The following is a 15,747-nucleotide window of genomic DNA, read 5'->3' as shown; positions in this document are numbered from 1 at the left end:
GTCCCTTCTCTGCGACCCCTCTGTCCTGTGTCCCGGAGTTCCCGGTGGGGTGTCTGGGCGAGTGGGGTCCCTCGGGGAGGGAGGAGCAGAGTATGGGAAGAGGGATTCTAGAATCATTCAGTCCGCAAGTGTTTTTTGAGCACGTTGGGTGCCCAGCACTGTCCAGTTATGGGGAACATCAAGGTGAACGGTGTGGAGGAGACGGCAAGACAGAATTAAATAAAAAATGTCTAATCATAAACTTTGGAAAGTGTTTCAGAACGTCAGGGTAACCACATTTCTCCAGGCACCTGATGGTTAATTCCCAGGATCTCAGAGGCCTTTCAGATTCTTTTGGGCCGACCACTTACTCTCAGGTCCTTCTCGGTTTTCTCTGCCTTTGGTTTTAAAAGCCAATTCTAAGAAGGCTGTGCCTTGAAATCAAGCAAGCAACAAAAGTCGAGAGGTGATCAGAAAGTGGGGACACCGGGGAAGGTTGGGCTCCTGATGACTCCAGTGACTAGAGAAAGAGCACCCGTGTACCCTGGACACCCGTTGGCCCGGAGCCTGTGGACCCCCAACTGAGCAGGGAGCTGGGGGTAGGGGTGCAGGGTGAGCAGGAAGCTAGGTCCCTTCCTCACTCCTGCCGCCAAACAGGTGAGGAGGATTGGAATCCAGAGGGATTCAGAGACATAAATATGTTTTATCAGTTTCTCCTTAAAAAAAACAAAACAACAAAAAAAACGTGGATATCTATCAACTCTGGAAGGGGGCATGTTTTCTAATGTTAGAAGTCACAGTACACAACACAAAAGAAAAGAGATGTGGCCCATAAACTAAAAAAATACAAGCAAAGTTGGTTTCAAAATAAAATGGCAAACAATAGGAAAAATATTTGCAAGAAATGTGGCCAAATGATGACAACATTATTGTCCAGAGTGCTTAAGAAATTGATCAGAAAAACCCTGAGCCCCTAAAGATGAAAAGAACAAAGGACACAGACTAGTCTCGGAAGAGGAAAGCAATTTGGCTTATAGACTTTTTGAGAAATGTTCAGCCTCAGTGATTAAAGAAATGCAAATCAAAGCCACAGCAAGGAGATACTGTTCTCCTGTGTGGAGTTAGCTTGACCTTGGAATGCTGTTAGTCAAGGACGTGGGGAAATGCCCCAGCTGGTGGGCATGTAACTGGCACAACCCTTCCATAAATTGGTCTGTCAGTCTTTTAAAAATAGTTATTTCCTTTGACTCAGTGAATTCATCATTGGAAATCTATTCTAAGAGGAAAATCCTAAATACAGAAAAAGCATGAAGATGTCAGTGGCCAGGTCATTTATAATTGCAGAAACAAACAAAACAAAAACAAAAATTTGTTGGATGATGGTAAATAAAACTTCCTTTGAATATAATTAATAAAAAATGACATTTCCATGGAGAGTGGGTAAATGTGGAAAATGCTCATAATATAAGGGGAAATTTTAAAAGAATGTGTGTAAAGATTTTTAGAAAATATAATGACTGAAAAAAAATTAAATTTCAAAACAACAGCAGAAAAGCTGTTGTTTTGAAATTTAAAAAGGAAAGCTTGCAGAATGTTCAGGAGTGACCATCCAAAAGAAAAGCTTGCAGAATGTTCAGGAGTGATCATCTAGGAGGGCTTCTGCAGTCATGTGGATTTCTCTCAAAAGTAGGTGACAGCAGAACTAGAACAAAAAATTTTAGTTTTTATGGAAACACAAAAGACCTCGAATAGCCAAAGCAATCTTGAGAAAGAAGAAACGGAGCTGGAGAAATCAGGCTCCCTGACTTCAGACTATACTACAAAGCTACAGTAATCAAAACAGTATGGTACTGTCACAAAAACAGAAATATAGATCAGTGGAACAGGATAGAAAGCCCAGAGATAAACCTATGCACATATGGTCACCTTATCTTTGATAAAGGAGGCAAGAATATACAACAGAGAAAAGACAGCCTCTTCAATAAGTGGTGCTGGGAAAACTGGACAGCTACATGTAAAAGAATGAAATTAGAACACTCCCTAACACAATACACAAAAATAAACTCAAAATGGATTAAAGACCTAAATGTAAGGCCAGACACTATCAAACTCTTAGAGGAAAACATAGGCAGAACACTCTATGACATAAATCACAGCAAGATCCTTTTTGACCCACCTCCTAGAGAAATGGAAATAAAAACAAAAATAAACAAATGGGACCTAATGAAACTTAAAAGCTTGTGCACAGCAGAGGAAACCATAAACAAGACGAAAAGACAACCCTCAGAATGGGAGAAAATTTTTGAAAATGAAGCAACTGACAAAGGATTAATCTCCAACTGAGGCTCATGGAACACAACAGGTATTCATGGGACCTTTGGTCCTGGTTCATGGGACCTTCCTGTGATGCTCCAGTTGAAGGAAGAGCTTCAGGACCCAGGGTGGTGCAGATGGCCTTCCATCTTAGCCCCAGGATGTGCTGCCACTCCCTGGTGGTGATGCATTCTCCAGTCTCCAAGGTGACTCCTGGAGCCAGGCACACTGGAGTCTCTCCCTCAAGGAATGCCAGCTAAGTGGGCTACAGCTCCTCCTCTGCCCCACTCAGTGTGAGCAATCCTAGGGAAGGATATTAACTGTCCCACAAGTAGCCCAGGCTGGTCGCATGGCCACTATGTGACCACAGGACAGAGGTTGTTAGCAGAAAGGAGGAGGGAAGGAAACTTGTCATCAAGAAGCAATAGCTATGACACTGACTCCAGTGTGAGAGTGAAATAAAGACATTTTCAAACATGGAATTTCTCAGAAAATTTACCCCCAAGGCATGATTTTTGGGAAGCCACTGGGGGGAAGATGTTCTCTGACTAAAGAAGGAATAAACCAAGAAAGTAGGAAATATGGGCTGTGGAAAACAGAGATGAAACTCAGAAGAGAGAAGGGAATCTGCAGTATGCTGGTGAAGGGAGATTCCAGAATGGCAGCTGTGCCCCAAACAAAGAGAGCAGCCTTCACTGGAACACTGTGACAAAAGAGACAGGAATGCTGACAATGTCACACTGTCATCCTGATACACTGTGCCACTGAGCTGTCTTTTCAGTCAGATGAAACAACTGGAGGATTTGCTACACCAAAACAAGATGTAAATCAAGAAAGAGGAAGATGTGAGACCCAGGACAGGGAATCCAAACCAGGAGAGAGGCAAATGGAATTCCGAGGATGACAGTTAAAGGGACATCCCAGGATGACAGTGGTGCTTAGAGAGCAACTATCCCAGAGAAAGGAAAATGGGTATATCAAGGAGGGATGAAAAAGAGAAAAAAAAAAAAAGGAACTGATATGTTCCCTAATGGGATTGACCTGGTGGAGATTTGGAAAGTTTGGGTAGGTACAAAGGCAATTATTAACTTCAGGGGAAAAAATTAAGAAAGGGAACAAACGTAGTACCCCCCCACCCAAAGTCTCATCCTCTTATGGTATCAGCCAGACTTGAGGTCCAGGATCTGGTCAACTAAATCAGATTTAGCTGCAGACGAGGCTTCTTGGGCATAGTTCCTCATGATCTGAAGAACTGTGAACTAAGGAGTTCACCCTGCTCACCCAACATGCAAGGGTGAGGAAGGGACAGGATAAGCACAATAGATAACCCCACACAGCAAGCACAGGTCTATAGCATTTCTGAAATCACACTAAGAACACGTGCTGCTCCCTTCTGCTCCAGGAGCAGGGAGTGTGTGTTGTCTAGAGGCCCTGGGAGTAGTTCTTCATGACTCTTAGCTCTGCCCTTGGGCTTTTGGCTTTGGCTTCTGAATCATCCATGCTTTCCCATAAAACATGGTTCATTTCTGTAACTGAATAGCTTTCTCTGCCAACCTGCCTCTTGTCTGTAGAAAGTTGGGGATTTAAAGAACTGTCCCTTTCAGTTCAAGCTTGTAAAATTTGCTGACTTATCATAAATAATGGAGGTCAGAAGACAATGGAACAACTTTAAAGTGCTGGAATAATGGCGATGATATTACTATCAACCCATCTGTCAACCCATAATTCTACATCCAATGAAAATATTCTTCAAGAATGGAGGGGAAATAGACAATTTCAGATAAATGAAAACTAAGAGAATTTATTGCCAGTAGGTCTGTACTATAAGAGAAGCTAAAGGGAGTTTTCAGGCTAGAGGTAAATGATCCCAGGTGAAATTAAAGATCTTCAGAAAGGACTAGGAGCACTGAAAATAGGTATATAAATATAAAATACTCTTTTTCTTCTCAATTTCTTTAAAACACATGAACGTTTAAAGCAAAAAGTATATTGTGGGGTCTGTAATATATGTAGATATAATACATATGACAACTATAGTATAAAGTACAGGATGAGGTAAATGGCCTATATAATTGCAAGTTTCCTACCTTTTATATGGATTGGTATAATATTACCTTTAAGTAGACTGTGAAAAGTTAATAATTTCCACTTTTTACATTTGTTATTGGGACATCCCATGTGATCAAACCAAACTCCCAGTAACTGATATGTTATTAGGAGTATGATGTGTTGACTTCTCAGAAGACACCTAACACTCTGGATTTCACTGGTTTGTACAAGAATTTCCACCCGGGCTAAAAAATATTTTTAAATGGGGTACCTGTAACTTACCTCTGACTCTGACCCAGATAAGAGAGAAAACAGTCCATCAATTTTTAAATGCCACTTGATAAATGAGAGTTGACCAGTCTGATCCTTGACACTTATTCTCCTAATTAGGCCTCAGTTGACTAAAAAACTGAATGCAAGGTATGTTCTCACAGTACTTGTGATTGTTTTCAGATCATTCTGCCCTCTCCACTGTTTGATTCAGAGTCTTAAATATTGCCACAAAACCGTTATTCTGAACTGGGATCCAGCTAATCACACCAGGCAAAAAAAAGCCTCATGGTCAAAAGTGGTGCTGTCCGAGCTTGTTTTGAGGGGGTTGTGGAGAAATTCTGATGAGGGAAATGGTGCACACCTGGATGAACCAAGAAGCTGCTGATGGAAGGACGACAGACGTCACACAGGTGTGTCCCATCACCTATGCTCTAGCTCACGACTCTCAGGTATTCTCAGAATCCAGAAACAACTGAAATTGTTTTCTCTGATACCTCAAGTAGACCTACTCAGGGACAGAATGAATAGACTTACTGCTCTGCTAATTAATTTACCTCTCAAAATGTGCAAAACAGATTCATCTTTGTCAGACCATCTGGTTTGTTTCTCCCTGACAATATTTATTTATTGACTCATCCAGTTTTATGGAAGTATAATTAACAAATAAAATTTCTATATATTTAACATATACAATGTGATGATTTGATATATGTAAATGTTGTGAAATGGTTACCACAATCAAGCTAATTAACACATCCATCACCTCCTGTAGTTACCATTTTGTGCGTGTGTGTGTTGAGAACACTTAATATCTAATCTTTTAGCAAATTTCAAGTATACAATATTATTAGCTATAGTTACCATGCTGTACATTTGATCCCTAGAGCTTATTCATCTTATAACCAGAAATTTGTACCCTTTGGCCAACATCTCCTCCTTTCCCCCACCTCCCAGCCCCTGGCAACCACCACCATACTCTATGCTTCTCTGAGTTTGACTTTTTTTTTTTTTTTGCAGTACGCGAGCCTCTCACTGCTGTGGCCTCTCCCGCTGCGGAGCACAGGCTCCAGACGCGCAGGCTCAGCGGCCATGGCTCACGGGCCCAGCCGCTCCGCGGCACGTGGGGTCTTTCCGGACCGGGGCACAAACCCGCGTCCCCTGCATCGGCAGGCGGACTCTCAACCACTGCGCCACCAGGGAAGCCCCTGAGTTTGACTTTTTTATATTCCACATGTAAGTGAGATTATACAGTATTTGTGTTCATAGTGTGTCTGGCTTATTTCACTTAGCATAATGTCCTCCAGGTTCATCCATGTTGTCCCAAAGCAGGATTTCCTTCTTTTTAATGGCTGAATAATATTCCATTGTATATTTATACCACATTTTCTTTATCCATTCATCCATTGATAGACACTTGAGTTGTTTCCATATCTTGACTATTGTGAATAATGCTGCAATTAACACGGAAGTGCATATATCTTTGAAATACTGATTTTATTTCCTTTGGATATCTACCCAGAAGTGGAATTCCTGGATCATATGGTAGTACTATTTTTAATTTTCTGAAAAACCTCCATACTGTTTTCCATAATGTCTGTATCAATTTACATCCCACCAACAATGTATGAGGGTTCACTTTTCTCCATATCCTCCCCAACACCTGTTAGCTCTTGTCTTTTTAATATTAGCCATCCTCGGGGACTCAGTGCTTTCACTGCTGTGGACCCGGGTTCGATCCCTGGTCAAGGAACTAAGATCACATATGCAGTGCAGCAAGACCAAAAAAAAAAAAAAAAAAAAAAAAGGATGACCTGTTGGCCATCCTAACAGGTGTGAGGTGATATCTCATTGTGGTTTTTTTTTCTTTTCATTGTGGTTTTGATTTGCATTTTCCTAATGATTAGTGATGTCAAGCATCTTTTCACATACCTGTTGGATATCGTATGTCTTCTTTGGAAAAATATCAACTCGGGTCCTTTGCCCATTTTTAAATGGGGTTATTTATTTATTTTTTTGCTATTGAGTTGTGTGAGTTCCTTACACACTTTGGATATTATCCTCTTAGTATATATATGCTTTGCAAATATTTTCTCCCATTCAGTAGGTGGCCTTTTCGTTTTGTTGATTGTTTTCTTTGCTGTGCAGAAGCTTTTCAGTTTGCATAGTCCCAGTTGTTTATTTTTCCTTTTGTGGTCTGTGCTTTTGGTGTCAAATCCAAAAAATCATTGCCAAAACCAATGTCAGGGAGGTTTTCTCCTATGTTTTCTTCTAGGAGTTTTATGGTTTCAGGTTTTACGTTTAAGTCTTTAATCCATTTTGAGTTAATTTTTGTGTATGGTGTAAGGGTCTGATTTTCCCAACATCATTTATTGAAGAAACTATCTTTTTCCTATTGTGTATTCTTGGCACCCTCGTCAAAGATTAATTGACTGTATGTGTGTGAGTTTATTTTTGGGTTCTCTGTTCTGTTCCATTGGTCTATGTGTCTGTTTTTATGCCAGTACCATACTGTTTTGATTACTAATAGCTTTGTAGTATAGTTTGAAATCAAGGAGTGTGATACCTTAAGCTTTGTTCTTCTTTCTCAAGAATCCTTTGGATATTCAAGGTCTTTTGTGATTTCATATGAATTTTAGAATTACCTTTTCTATTTCTGTGAAAAATGCCATTAGAATTATGATAGAGATTGAATTGAATGTGTAGATACCTTTGTGTAGTGTGGATATTTTTAAAATATTGTCTTCCAATCCATAAAGACATATCTTTCCATTTACTTATGTCCTTTTTCAATTTCCTTCATCACTGTCTTATAGTTTTCAATATACAGACCTTTCATGTTCTTGGTTAAATATATTCCTTAGAACTTTATTCTTTTTGATGCTATTATAAATGGGATGGTTTCTTGATTTCTTTTTTCGATAGCTCATTGTCAGTGTATAGAAATGCAAATGAATTTTGCATGTTGATTTTGTATCCTGCAACTTTGCTGAATTCATTTATTCTAACATATTTTTGGCAAACTCTTTAGAGTTTTCTATATGTAAGACTATGTCATTTACAAACAGGGAGAATTTAACTTCTTTTCTGATTTGTATGCCTTTTATTTCTTTTTCTTGTCTAATTGATCTGGCTAGGATTTCCAGCACTATATTGAATAGAAGTGGTGTCATACAGAGTGAAGTAACCTAGAAAGAGAAAAACAAATATCATATATTAACACATATATGTGGAATCTAGAAAAATGGTACAAATGAACCTATTTGTAGGGCAGGAATAGAGACATAGACATAGAGAATAGACATGTGAACACAGCAGGGGAAGGGGAGGGTGGGATGAATTGGGAGATTAGGTTTGACATAAATACACTACCATGTGTAAAATAGATAGCTAGAGGGAACATGCTGTATAGCACAGGGAGCTCAGCTCAGTGCTCTGTGACGACCTAGATGGGTGGGATGGGGGAGGTGGGAGGGAGGTCCAAGAGGGAGGGGATATAGGTATACATATAGCTGATTCACTTCATTGTACAGCAGAAACTAACACAATATTGTAAAGCAATTTTACTCCAAAAAAAAAAAAAGTGGTGAAGGTAGGCATCCTTGTCTTGTTCCTGATCTAGAGGAACAGCTTTCAGCTTTTCACTGTTGAATATGTTAGCTGTGGGCTTGTCATATATGGCCTTTATTATGTTGGGGTACATTCCTTCTATACCTCATTTGTTGAGAGTTTTTATCATAAAAAGGATGTTGAATTTTGTCAATGCTTTTTTGGAATTTACTGAGATGATCATATAATTCTTATTCTTCAATCTGTTAGTGTAGTATATCACATTTATTGATTTGCATATGTTTAATTTTCCTTTCATCCCATGGATAAATTTCACTTGGTTGTGGTGCATGATCCTTTTTTTTTAATAGTGAACTTATTTATTTATTTATTTATGGCTGTGTTGGGTCTTCATTGCTGTACGTGGGCTTTCTCTAGTTGCGGAGAGTGGGGGCTACTCTTCATTGCAGTACTTCTTATTGCGGTGGCTTCTCTTGTTGCAGAGCATGGGCTCTAGGGTGCACGGGCTTCAGTAGTTGTGGCACGCGGGCTCAGTAGTTGTGGCTCATAGGCTCTAGAGCGCAGGCTCAGTAGTTGTAGAGCACGGGCTTAGTTGCTGTGCAGCATGTGGGATCTTCCTGGACCAGGGCTTGAACCTGTGTCGCCTGCATTGGCAGGCAGATTCTTAACCACTGCGCCACCAGGGAAGCCCGCATGATCCTTTTAATGTGCTGTTTAATTCAGTTTTCTCTCATTTTGTTGAGGGTTTTTGCATTTATGTTCATCAGAGATATTGGCCTATAATTTTCTTTTTTTATACTGTCTTTATCTGGCTTTGGTATGAGGGTAATGCTGACCTTATAAAATGAGTTTGGAAGTGTTCCCTCCTCTTCAATTGTTTGGAAAGTTGAGAAATATTGGCATTAGTTCTTCTTTAATTAATTAATTAAATTCTATTTATTTTTAGCAGGGGAGGGGGAAGTAGAGGAGGTAAAAAAAAAAGTTTGGTTTCTGCATCAAAGCACTTTCCCTAAGAGTGGTGATTCGTTCATTGCATATCATCATGGGTGCACATAGTTATCCTGGCTTTCATGACAGTTTGAATTCAAGGTAATGTATGGAATATGTATTTTTCTGAAATCCAATGTATTCATGTGGACATATACAGGGTATCCCTTGTGTTCTCATTCTCATATGAAAGATAATGGCACTTTGGCTTCAAGAACAAATAAAAAATATCATAACTACAGCTTGTGTTTGATTTGGGTCTGGGCTAATTACTTAAGGAACAATTTAGTAATAAAGGTCTCAGATATTTAAATTACCTATGAAGCTGCAATTAATTAAGGGGCTGCTGATTCTGAGAACTATGCAGCCAACAGGGAATGAGGGAAGAATTACATGTCTGGATGCCAAGTTCAGAGCCAAATATCAATAATCTCCTTCACACTTTTGCAATATCTACAAATAAAGTAGAGAGAAAGGATAAAAATAATATATAAATAATGATAAATAAAAAGTACATATAGAACTGGGAAAATCATTTTTCATTACATTTGCCACGTATTCCAGTTCAATAAGATGTTTGTAAGGAAAAAAAGCAACTTAAGACAGAAAACTAGTTACACTGTTGCAGTTCAGAACTGCTTGAAAACAGAAGAATGAATACCAGTCAACTTCCCTGATTTAAACCTAATTGTTTTAAGACATATTTTGTAACCTGAACATCTATGTTATGCCTTGAAAATTCAAAGCAAAAAGTAAACCATATGGAAAGCCAGAAACTTCAATACATCTAGACAGACGTTTGCTTGTAGTTTTTGGTATCCAAGTTTTTTTCCCCACACAGTGCAGACGCCCTTTTTGTAGGCACAGCACTGGCAATAATGAGAACACAGTTGGTGCACAGAACTTCTACAAATTCTGCAAGTGGAGGACCTATTCTTTCCATGTGGATCAAGTCTTGCTTTTTTTTTTAGGTCAAAGCTTTATTTTTGTCCAGCTCTCTTCCTCCACTTCCTGTGATATTCCTTGCACCATCTTTCCATGTATCTAGGGTGATAACAGTACCAAGTTTCTTTTTACATTTTCCACACACCATCCTTCCATGACAGAAGGAGTGGTAGCTAGTTCTTCTTTGAATGTTTGGTAGAATTCACCCATGAAGGCTTCTGGTCTTGGGCTTTTCTTTGTTGGTAGGTCTTTGGTTACTGCATCAATTACCTTACTTGCAATTGGTCCATTCAGATTTTCTATTTCTTTATGATTCAGTCTTGATAGGTTGCATGTTTCTAGGATTTTATCCACTTCTTATAGGTTATATAAAATTTGTTGGCGTATAGTTGTTCATAGCAGTCTCTTATGATGCTTTATATTTCTGTAGTATCAGTTGTAATGTCTCCTCCCTTTTTTTCTTTGTTAGTCTAGCTAAAGGTTTGTCAGTTTTATCTTTTTAAAAAACCCCAACTATTAGTTTTGTTGATCTTTTTAATTGTCTTTCTAGTGTCTTTGAAATTCATCTCTAATCCTTATTTCCTTACATCTGCTAACTTTGGACTTATTTTTCCTTCTTTTTTCTAATTCCCTGAGGTGTAAAGTTAGATTGTTTGAGATCTTTCTTTTTTCTTAATGTAGGTGTTTATCACTCTTAACTTACCTCAGGATTGTTTTTGATGAATCCCATAAGTTTTGGTATGTTGTGTTTGTCTCAAGATAGTTTTTTATTTCCCTCTTGATTTCTTCTTTGACCCATTGGTTGGTTGTACAGGTGTATATCATTTAATTTCCACATATTTATATATTTTTTTCCTATTTTTTTTTAGTAGAGTTAGGAAGGAACTGGACTTTTAATTTTATTTATTTATTTTTGGCTGTGTTGGGTCTTCGTTTCTGTGTGAGGGCTTTCTCTAGCTGCAGCGAGCTGGGGCCACTCTTCATTGCGGTGCGTGGGCCTCTCACTGTCGCGGCCTCTCTTGTTGCGGAGCACAAGCTCCAGACGCGCAGGCTCAGTAGTTGTGGCTCACGGGCCTAGTTGCTCCGCGGCATGTGGGACCTTCCCAGACCAGGGCTCGAACCCTCTGCATTAGCAGGCAGATTCTCAACCACTGCGCCACCAGGGAATCCCTCTCCTATTTTTGATTTCTAGTTTCATACCATTGTGTTTAGGTAAGATACTTGATATGACTTCAATCTTATTAAAATTGTTAAGACTTGTTTTGTGACCTAATATATAATCTCTCCTGAAGAATGTTCCATGTGCCTTGTAAAGAATGTGTCTTCTTCTGGTTTTGGATGGAATGTTCTGTATATGTCTGCTAGGTCCATTGGTCTATAGTGTTATTCAAGTCCAGTATTTCCTTATTGTTTTTCTGTCTGAATGATCTATCAGTTGTTGAAAGTGGGATATTGAAGTCCTCTACTATAACTGTATCGCTGTCTATTTCTCCTTTTAGTTCTGCTAATATTTATTTTATATATATAAGTGCTCCAATATTGGGTGCATATATATTTATAATTGTTATATCTTCTTGATATACACACACATATATATATATATATATATATATATAGGGAACTATGTTCCCCAGAATTCCCTTCCATGTTGGTATGGCTTGAAAAGAAATCCGTGTGTGATCGGGAAGGCTTAAATGAAGCAGCAGCAATGAACCTCTGAGGTCAGTGCAGGGATGAGTCCTCACTAGCTCATGCACATGGTCACTGATCTGCTGAGCTCCTTTGGTCAGCAGCAGGTCCATGGCTCCTGCAGCTCTCACCAAGTCTCTTCCACTAGCTTCTCAGTGTCCTGAGCCAGGCACATTTGCAGATTCGAGGTGAAGGGCACCAGCTCCTTCTGCAAGTCATTATGTTATCAAGGGTAGAGGCAGAGAGAGACAGATGTGGTTCCAGTTTGTCCTCGCTCTCCCTTGCTTCCCCCTTAACTCTTTTTCTGATTTTCTGATTTCTCTGACTTTAGCAGTTGTAGATGAAGAGGCAGCCAGCCTTCCATAGGCTTTCCCCCTTACTCCCACAATCATGTAAAACGTGATCTCTACAATTAATTCCTTATTTTATATTGCTCATGGAGGTTCTGCTTCCCTGGTTAAAACTTAACAGATATGTGAATGAATTTTACCCTAACACATATACATAAATGTATCTTATGTCAATGACACTTCAAATCAGTGGGGAATGAAAAGGTTATTCAGTCAGCATCCTTGAAAAAAATTAGCTAATATATTTGGAAAATAGTATATCTGTACTTCATATCATTCATAAAAATGTGATGATATGGTTTTTTTTTTTTCTGCTTAACTTTTTTTTTCTTTTTTTTTTTTAACATCTTTATTGGGGTACAATTGCTTTACAATGGTGTGTTAGTTTCTGCTCTATAACAAAGTGAATCAGTTATATATATACATATGTTCCCATATGTCCTCCCTCTTGCGTCTCCCTCCCTCCCACTCTCCCTATCCCACCCCTCCAGGCTGTCACAAAGCACCGAGCTAATATCCCTGTGCCATGCGGCTGCTTCCCACTAGCTATCTACCTTACTACGTTTGTTATGATATGTTTATAGAAACATATTGGAAGAAAATATAGAATATATTTATAGCCCCAGAATACAGAAACAAAATGCAAACATCAAAAAAATTGAAAATTTTAATGTATCAAACATAAAGCTGTTCAAAGGCAGTTTTATTTTTTGAGTTTGTCCAAAAATTTTTTTAAAAAAAGAATCTCAGGGGACTGACTTTGAATCTAGCCATTCAGCTAGATGATAAAAGTTGTAGAAAATTTCCAAAATGGAGTGTGTGTGTGTGAGTGAGAGACAGAGAGACAGAGAGATAGATAGATGGAGAGAATATGTGTGTTTGAAGAGAACTTTGGTCATAAGAGCAGCGTGGGCCAGGTATGGAGTCAGGAGCCTTCAGCCATACTGGGAATCAGTATTCCTTCCTGGCTGGATCACAGAAGGAAGATAGGAGATGTGGCTGAAACGTCATGTTGCTGCAGACATGGAGCTCACAACAGGAGAATACACAGAGCATCCCCCATCCCATTCTGTCAGGACTTGCTCTTTGCCCCCACACTAACCATTCCTGCTCAGCCTCAGCAGTGAGAACACCAGTGCTTCTCCAGATCCATCTCCCATCACCCTCCTCTTAGCCCTCCTGTTCCAGCCAAATCTCCAAGGCCCTCTACAAACCCAGGCCTTTGCCTGAGCAGTTCTCTCAGCCTGGGACCCACCCCTCTTCCTTCTTTTGATAACTTCCCTCTGCCTACAAGCCCTACTTGTCAGGGCTGGGTCACAGCTTCTTTGCCTCCTCCAGAAAGAATGTCACCCTTTGGCACTTTGAACTGCCTTTTTCAACGCACTTATCACACTCATAGTAATCGTCAGTTTACTATCTCTTGCACCATAAGGTTGAACTCCCTGGGGCCATGGATTGTGATTTACATTCCTCTCCACAGCCTTGCCCCTTCACAGGTCCTGAGTGCTGAGCCTAGTCTTGAATAAACAGTCTGGTCTCCTGGTTTCTGTTCCTTCCTCTCTTCAACCTGTCCTGCACACAGGCCTGATTCTCATCCTAAAGCAAAATTTGAATTATATCATCCCCAACTCAAAATCCTTCCTTGGCTGACCTTCACCAGGGGAACTATTTCAATTGTTGGCATTCAAGGCCTTGCACACCGTGCAGTGAGGACTGTTAGGTCAACCGGGGAAAGGTCAGGTAAGACGCACAATCAAGGTTAGGTAAGCTGATCTTAAGAAAATTTACAGAGAGCCCAGTTTAGCACATAATTTTCTCCCTCCCTCCCTTCCTCATTCATTGAGCACCATGGTCAGGACCTGTGCTGGGCCTTGATAAAACTGATTATGTTCCTGTGCTGGCCCCCCAAAAGACATGGGCCTTGTTCTCTGTGCACCCCACCATTGTCTGACTCAAGTGGTGTGCTGGTGAATGTTTGACCCTGGTGGGAGTTGGGGGTTGGGGGGGGTGGGGACTGATTTCTAGAGTTTGCCAATTTCTGTGGTGTAAATACTCCCATTATGGATGATGTCAAGTTACCAACAGGGTCACTGAATGTGGAGTCAGAAATAAATGTACAGTAGCACACCATTGTATGGTATTTCCACCATACGGATATAATAGACACAAAAACCTCAAGAACATAGATAATCGTAAAATAAATAGAAAGCAATAAATTTTGATTATTTGCTACATTTTTGAATATAATTTAATTGTAGGTTTATATACTACAACTTCTAACGATGACTTTTTAAAAAATATATATTTATTTGGCTGCACTGGGTCTTAGTTGCAGCATGTGGGATCTTTAGTTGCGGCATGCAGGATCTAGATCCCTGACCAGGGATCGAACCCTGGCCCCCTGCATTGGGAGCGCGGGGTCTTGACCACCAGGGAAGTCCCCAACAATGACTTTTAAAAGATAATGTGTTGAACATCCAGCTTGCAAAACTCCTGAACACAGTCTCCTCATTTTTAAAAAAAATTATTTTATTTATTTATTATTTTTGGCTGCATTGGGTCTTCACTGCTGCGTGTGGGCTTTCTCCAGTTGTGGCGAGCGGGGACTACTCTTCGTTGCGGTGTGCGGGCTTCTCATTGCAGTGGCTTGTGGCTCACGGGCTTCAGTAGTTGTGACTTGCCGGCACTAGAGCGCAGGCTCAGTAGTTGTGGCGCACTGGCTTAGTTGCTCCGCAGAATGTGGGTTCTTCCCGGACCGGGGCTGGAACCCGTCTCCCCTACAATGAGGCGGATTCTTAACCACTGAGCCACGAGGGAAGCCGTCTCCTCTCATTTTTGATGGTTCGTATTTTACTTCTTCCAAGGCGATGGGAAACAAAGGCAGGAGGAGGAATGGGGCTCAGGTGGGGAGCAGCAAAATCCGGCTCGAGTCCCCCACACGGCCACTTGGGGGCGACAGACACAGTCTGATAGGTAGCCGGGGTCGGAGTCGAAGACCGCTGCGGTCCGCGGCACCTGCTAGGCTCCTGGGCCGTGAAGACGCTTTTCCTTCTATTTCGGGCGCGTCCAGGCCCGGGGGACGCTGGCAGGGGTCTTGGGGCGCGGAAGGGCCGCCCCCAACGCGGCCGCCCTCGTTCCAAAGCCCACACCCGGCAGCCTCTGAGGCCGGAAATCGGCCCAGCCGCCGCCTTCCCGGCATCCCCCTCGCGGTGATCATGGTTCCGCCTGCTGAGGTTCCAGAGCGGTTCTAGGTCATTAATTAATCAGTGGGCAATTAGCTTATATTTTCCTGGACTAGTGCAGATTCGTGCGGAGGGACGAGGAACAGGAGCTTCCTCCTGGGTCACCCTGAGGCAGCAGCACCCGGGAGATCAGGGAAGGAGGCTTCCCAGGCTTCCAGTGTGGGTGCGGACGAGGGCAATGGCCTGCTGGCCAGAAGGCCTGCGTTCTCCTCCCAGCTCTTATGGCAACAGTCTGCGTGGCCTTGGGCAAGGCATTTAACCCGGCTGGGCATGGGTTACTGCAGTAGACACTGTTGCTTGGCTCCCAGACATCTGTTCCCTTTCTTTCTCTTTGGCAGGTAGTGCCCACCCCT

General features: G+C 41.1%; 1 protein-coding gene and 1 pseudogene across 1 annotated transcript in view; one reads left to right on the top strand and one right to left on the bottom strand.

Moving 5' to 3' along the window:
- Window positions 1–15,459, top strand: part of KCTD5 (potassium channel tetramerization domain containing 5) — a 54,959-nt gene extending 39,500 nt beyond the window's left edge. The window contains exon 6 of the mRNA XM_089896353.1: window positions 5,632–15,459. Within this exon, the coding sequence (XP_089752479.1) occupies window positions 5,632–5,823 (192 nt within the window). The 3' untranslated portion in view covers window positions 5,824–15,459. The remainder of the gene's footprint in view (window positions 1–5,631) is intronic.
- On the bottom strand, window positions 9,108–11,597 carry LOC149747430 (cysteine-rich PDZ-binding protein pseudogene; annotated as a pseudogene).
- Window positions 15,460–15,747: the final 288 nt, after the last annotated feature.

Source organism: Delphinapterus leucas, chromosome 15, assembly GCF_059928025.1.
Source record: "Delphinapterus leucas isolate spDelLeu-1000000601 "Yukka" chromosome 15, BTC_Dleu_Yukka2, whole genome shotgun sequence".
NCBI classification, from domain to species: domain Eukaryota; kingdom Metazoa; phylum Chordata; class Mammalia; order Artiodactyla; family Monodontidae; genus Delphinapterus; species Delphinapterus leucas.
The sequence above is the reverse complement of the archived record's forward strand: the minus strand, read 5'-3'. Positions and strand labels throughout refer to the sequence as shown.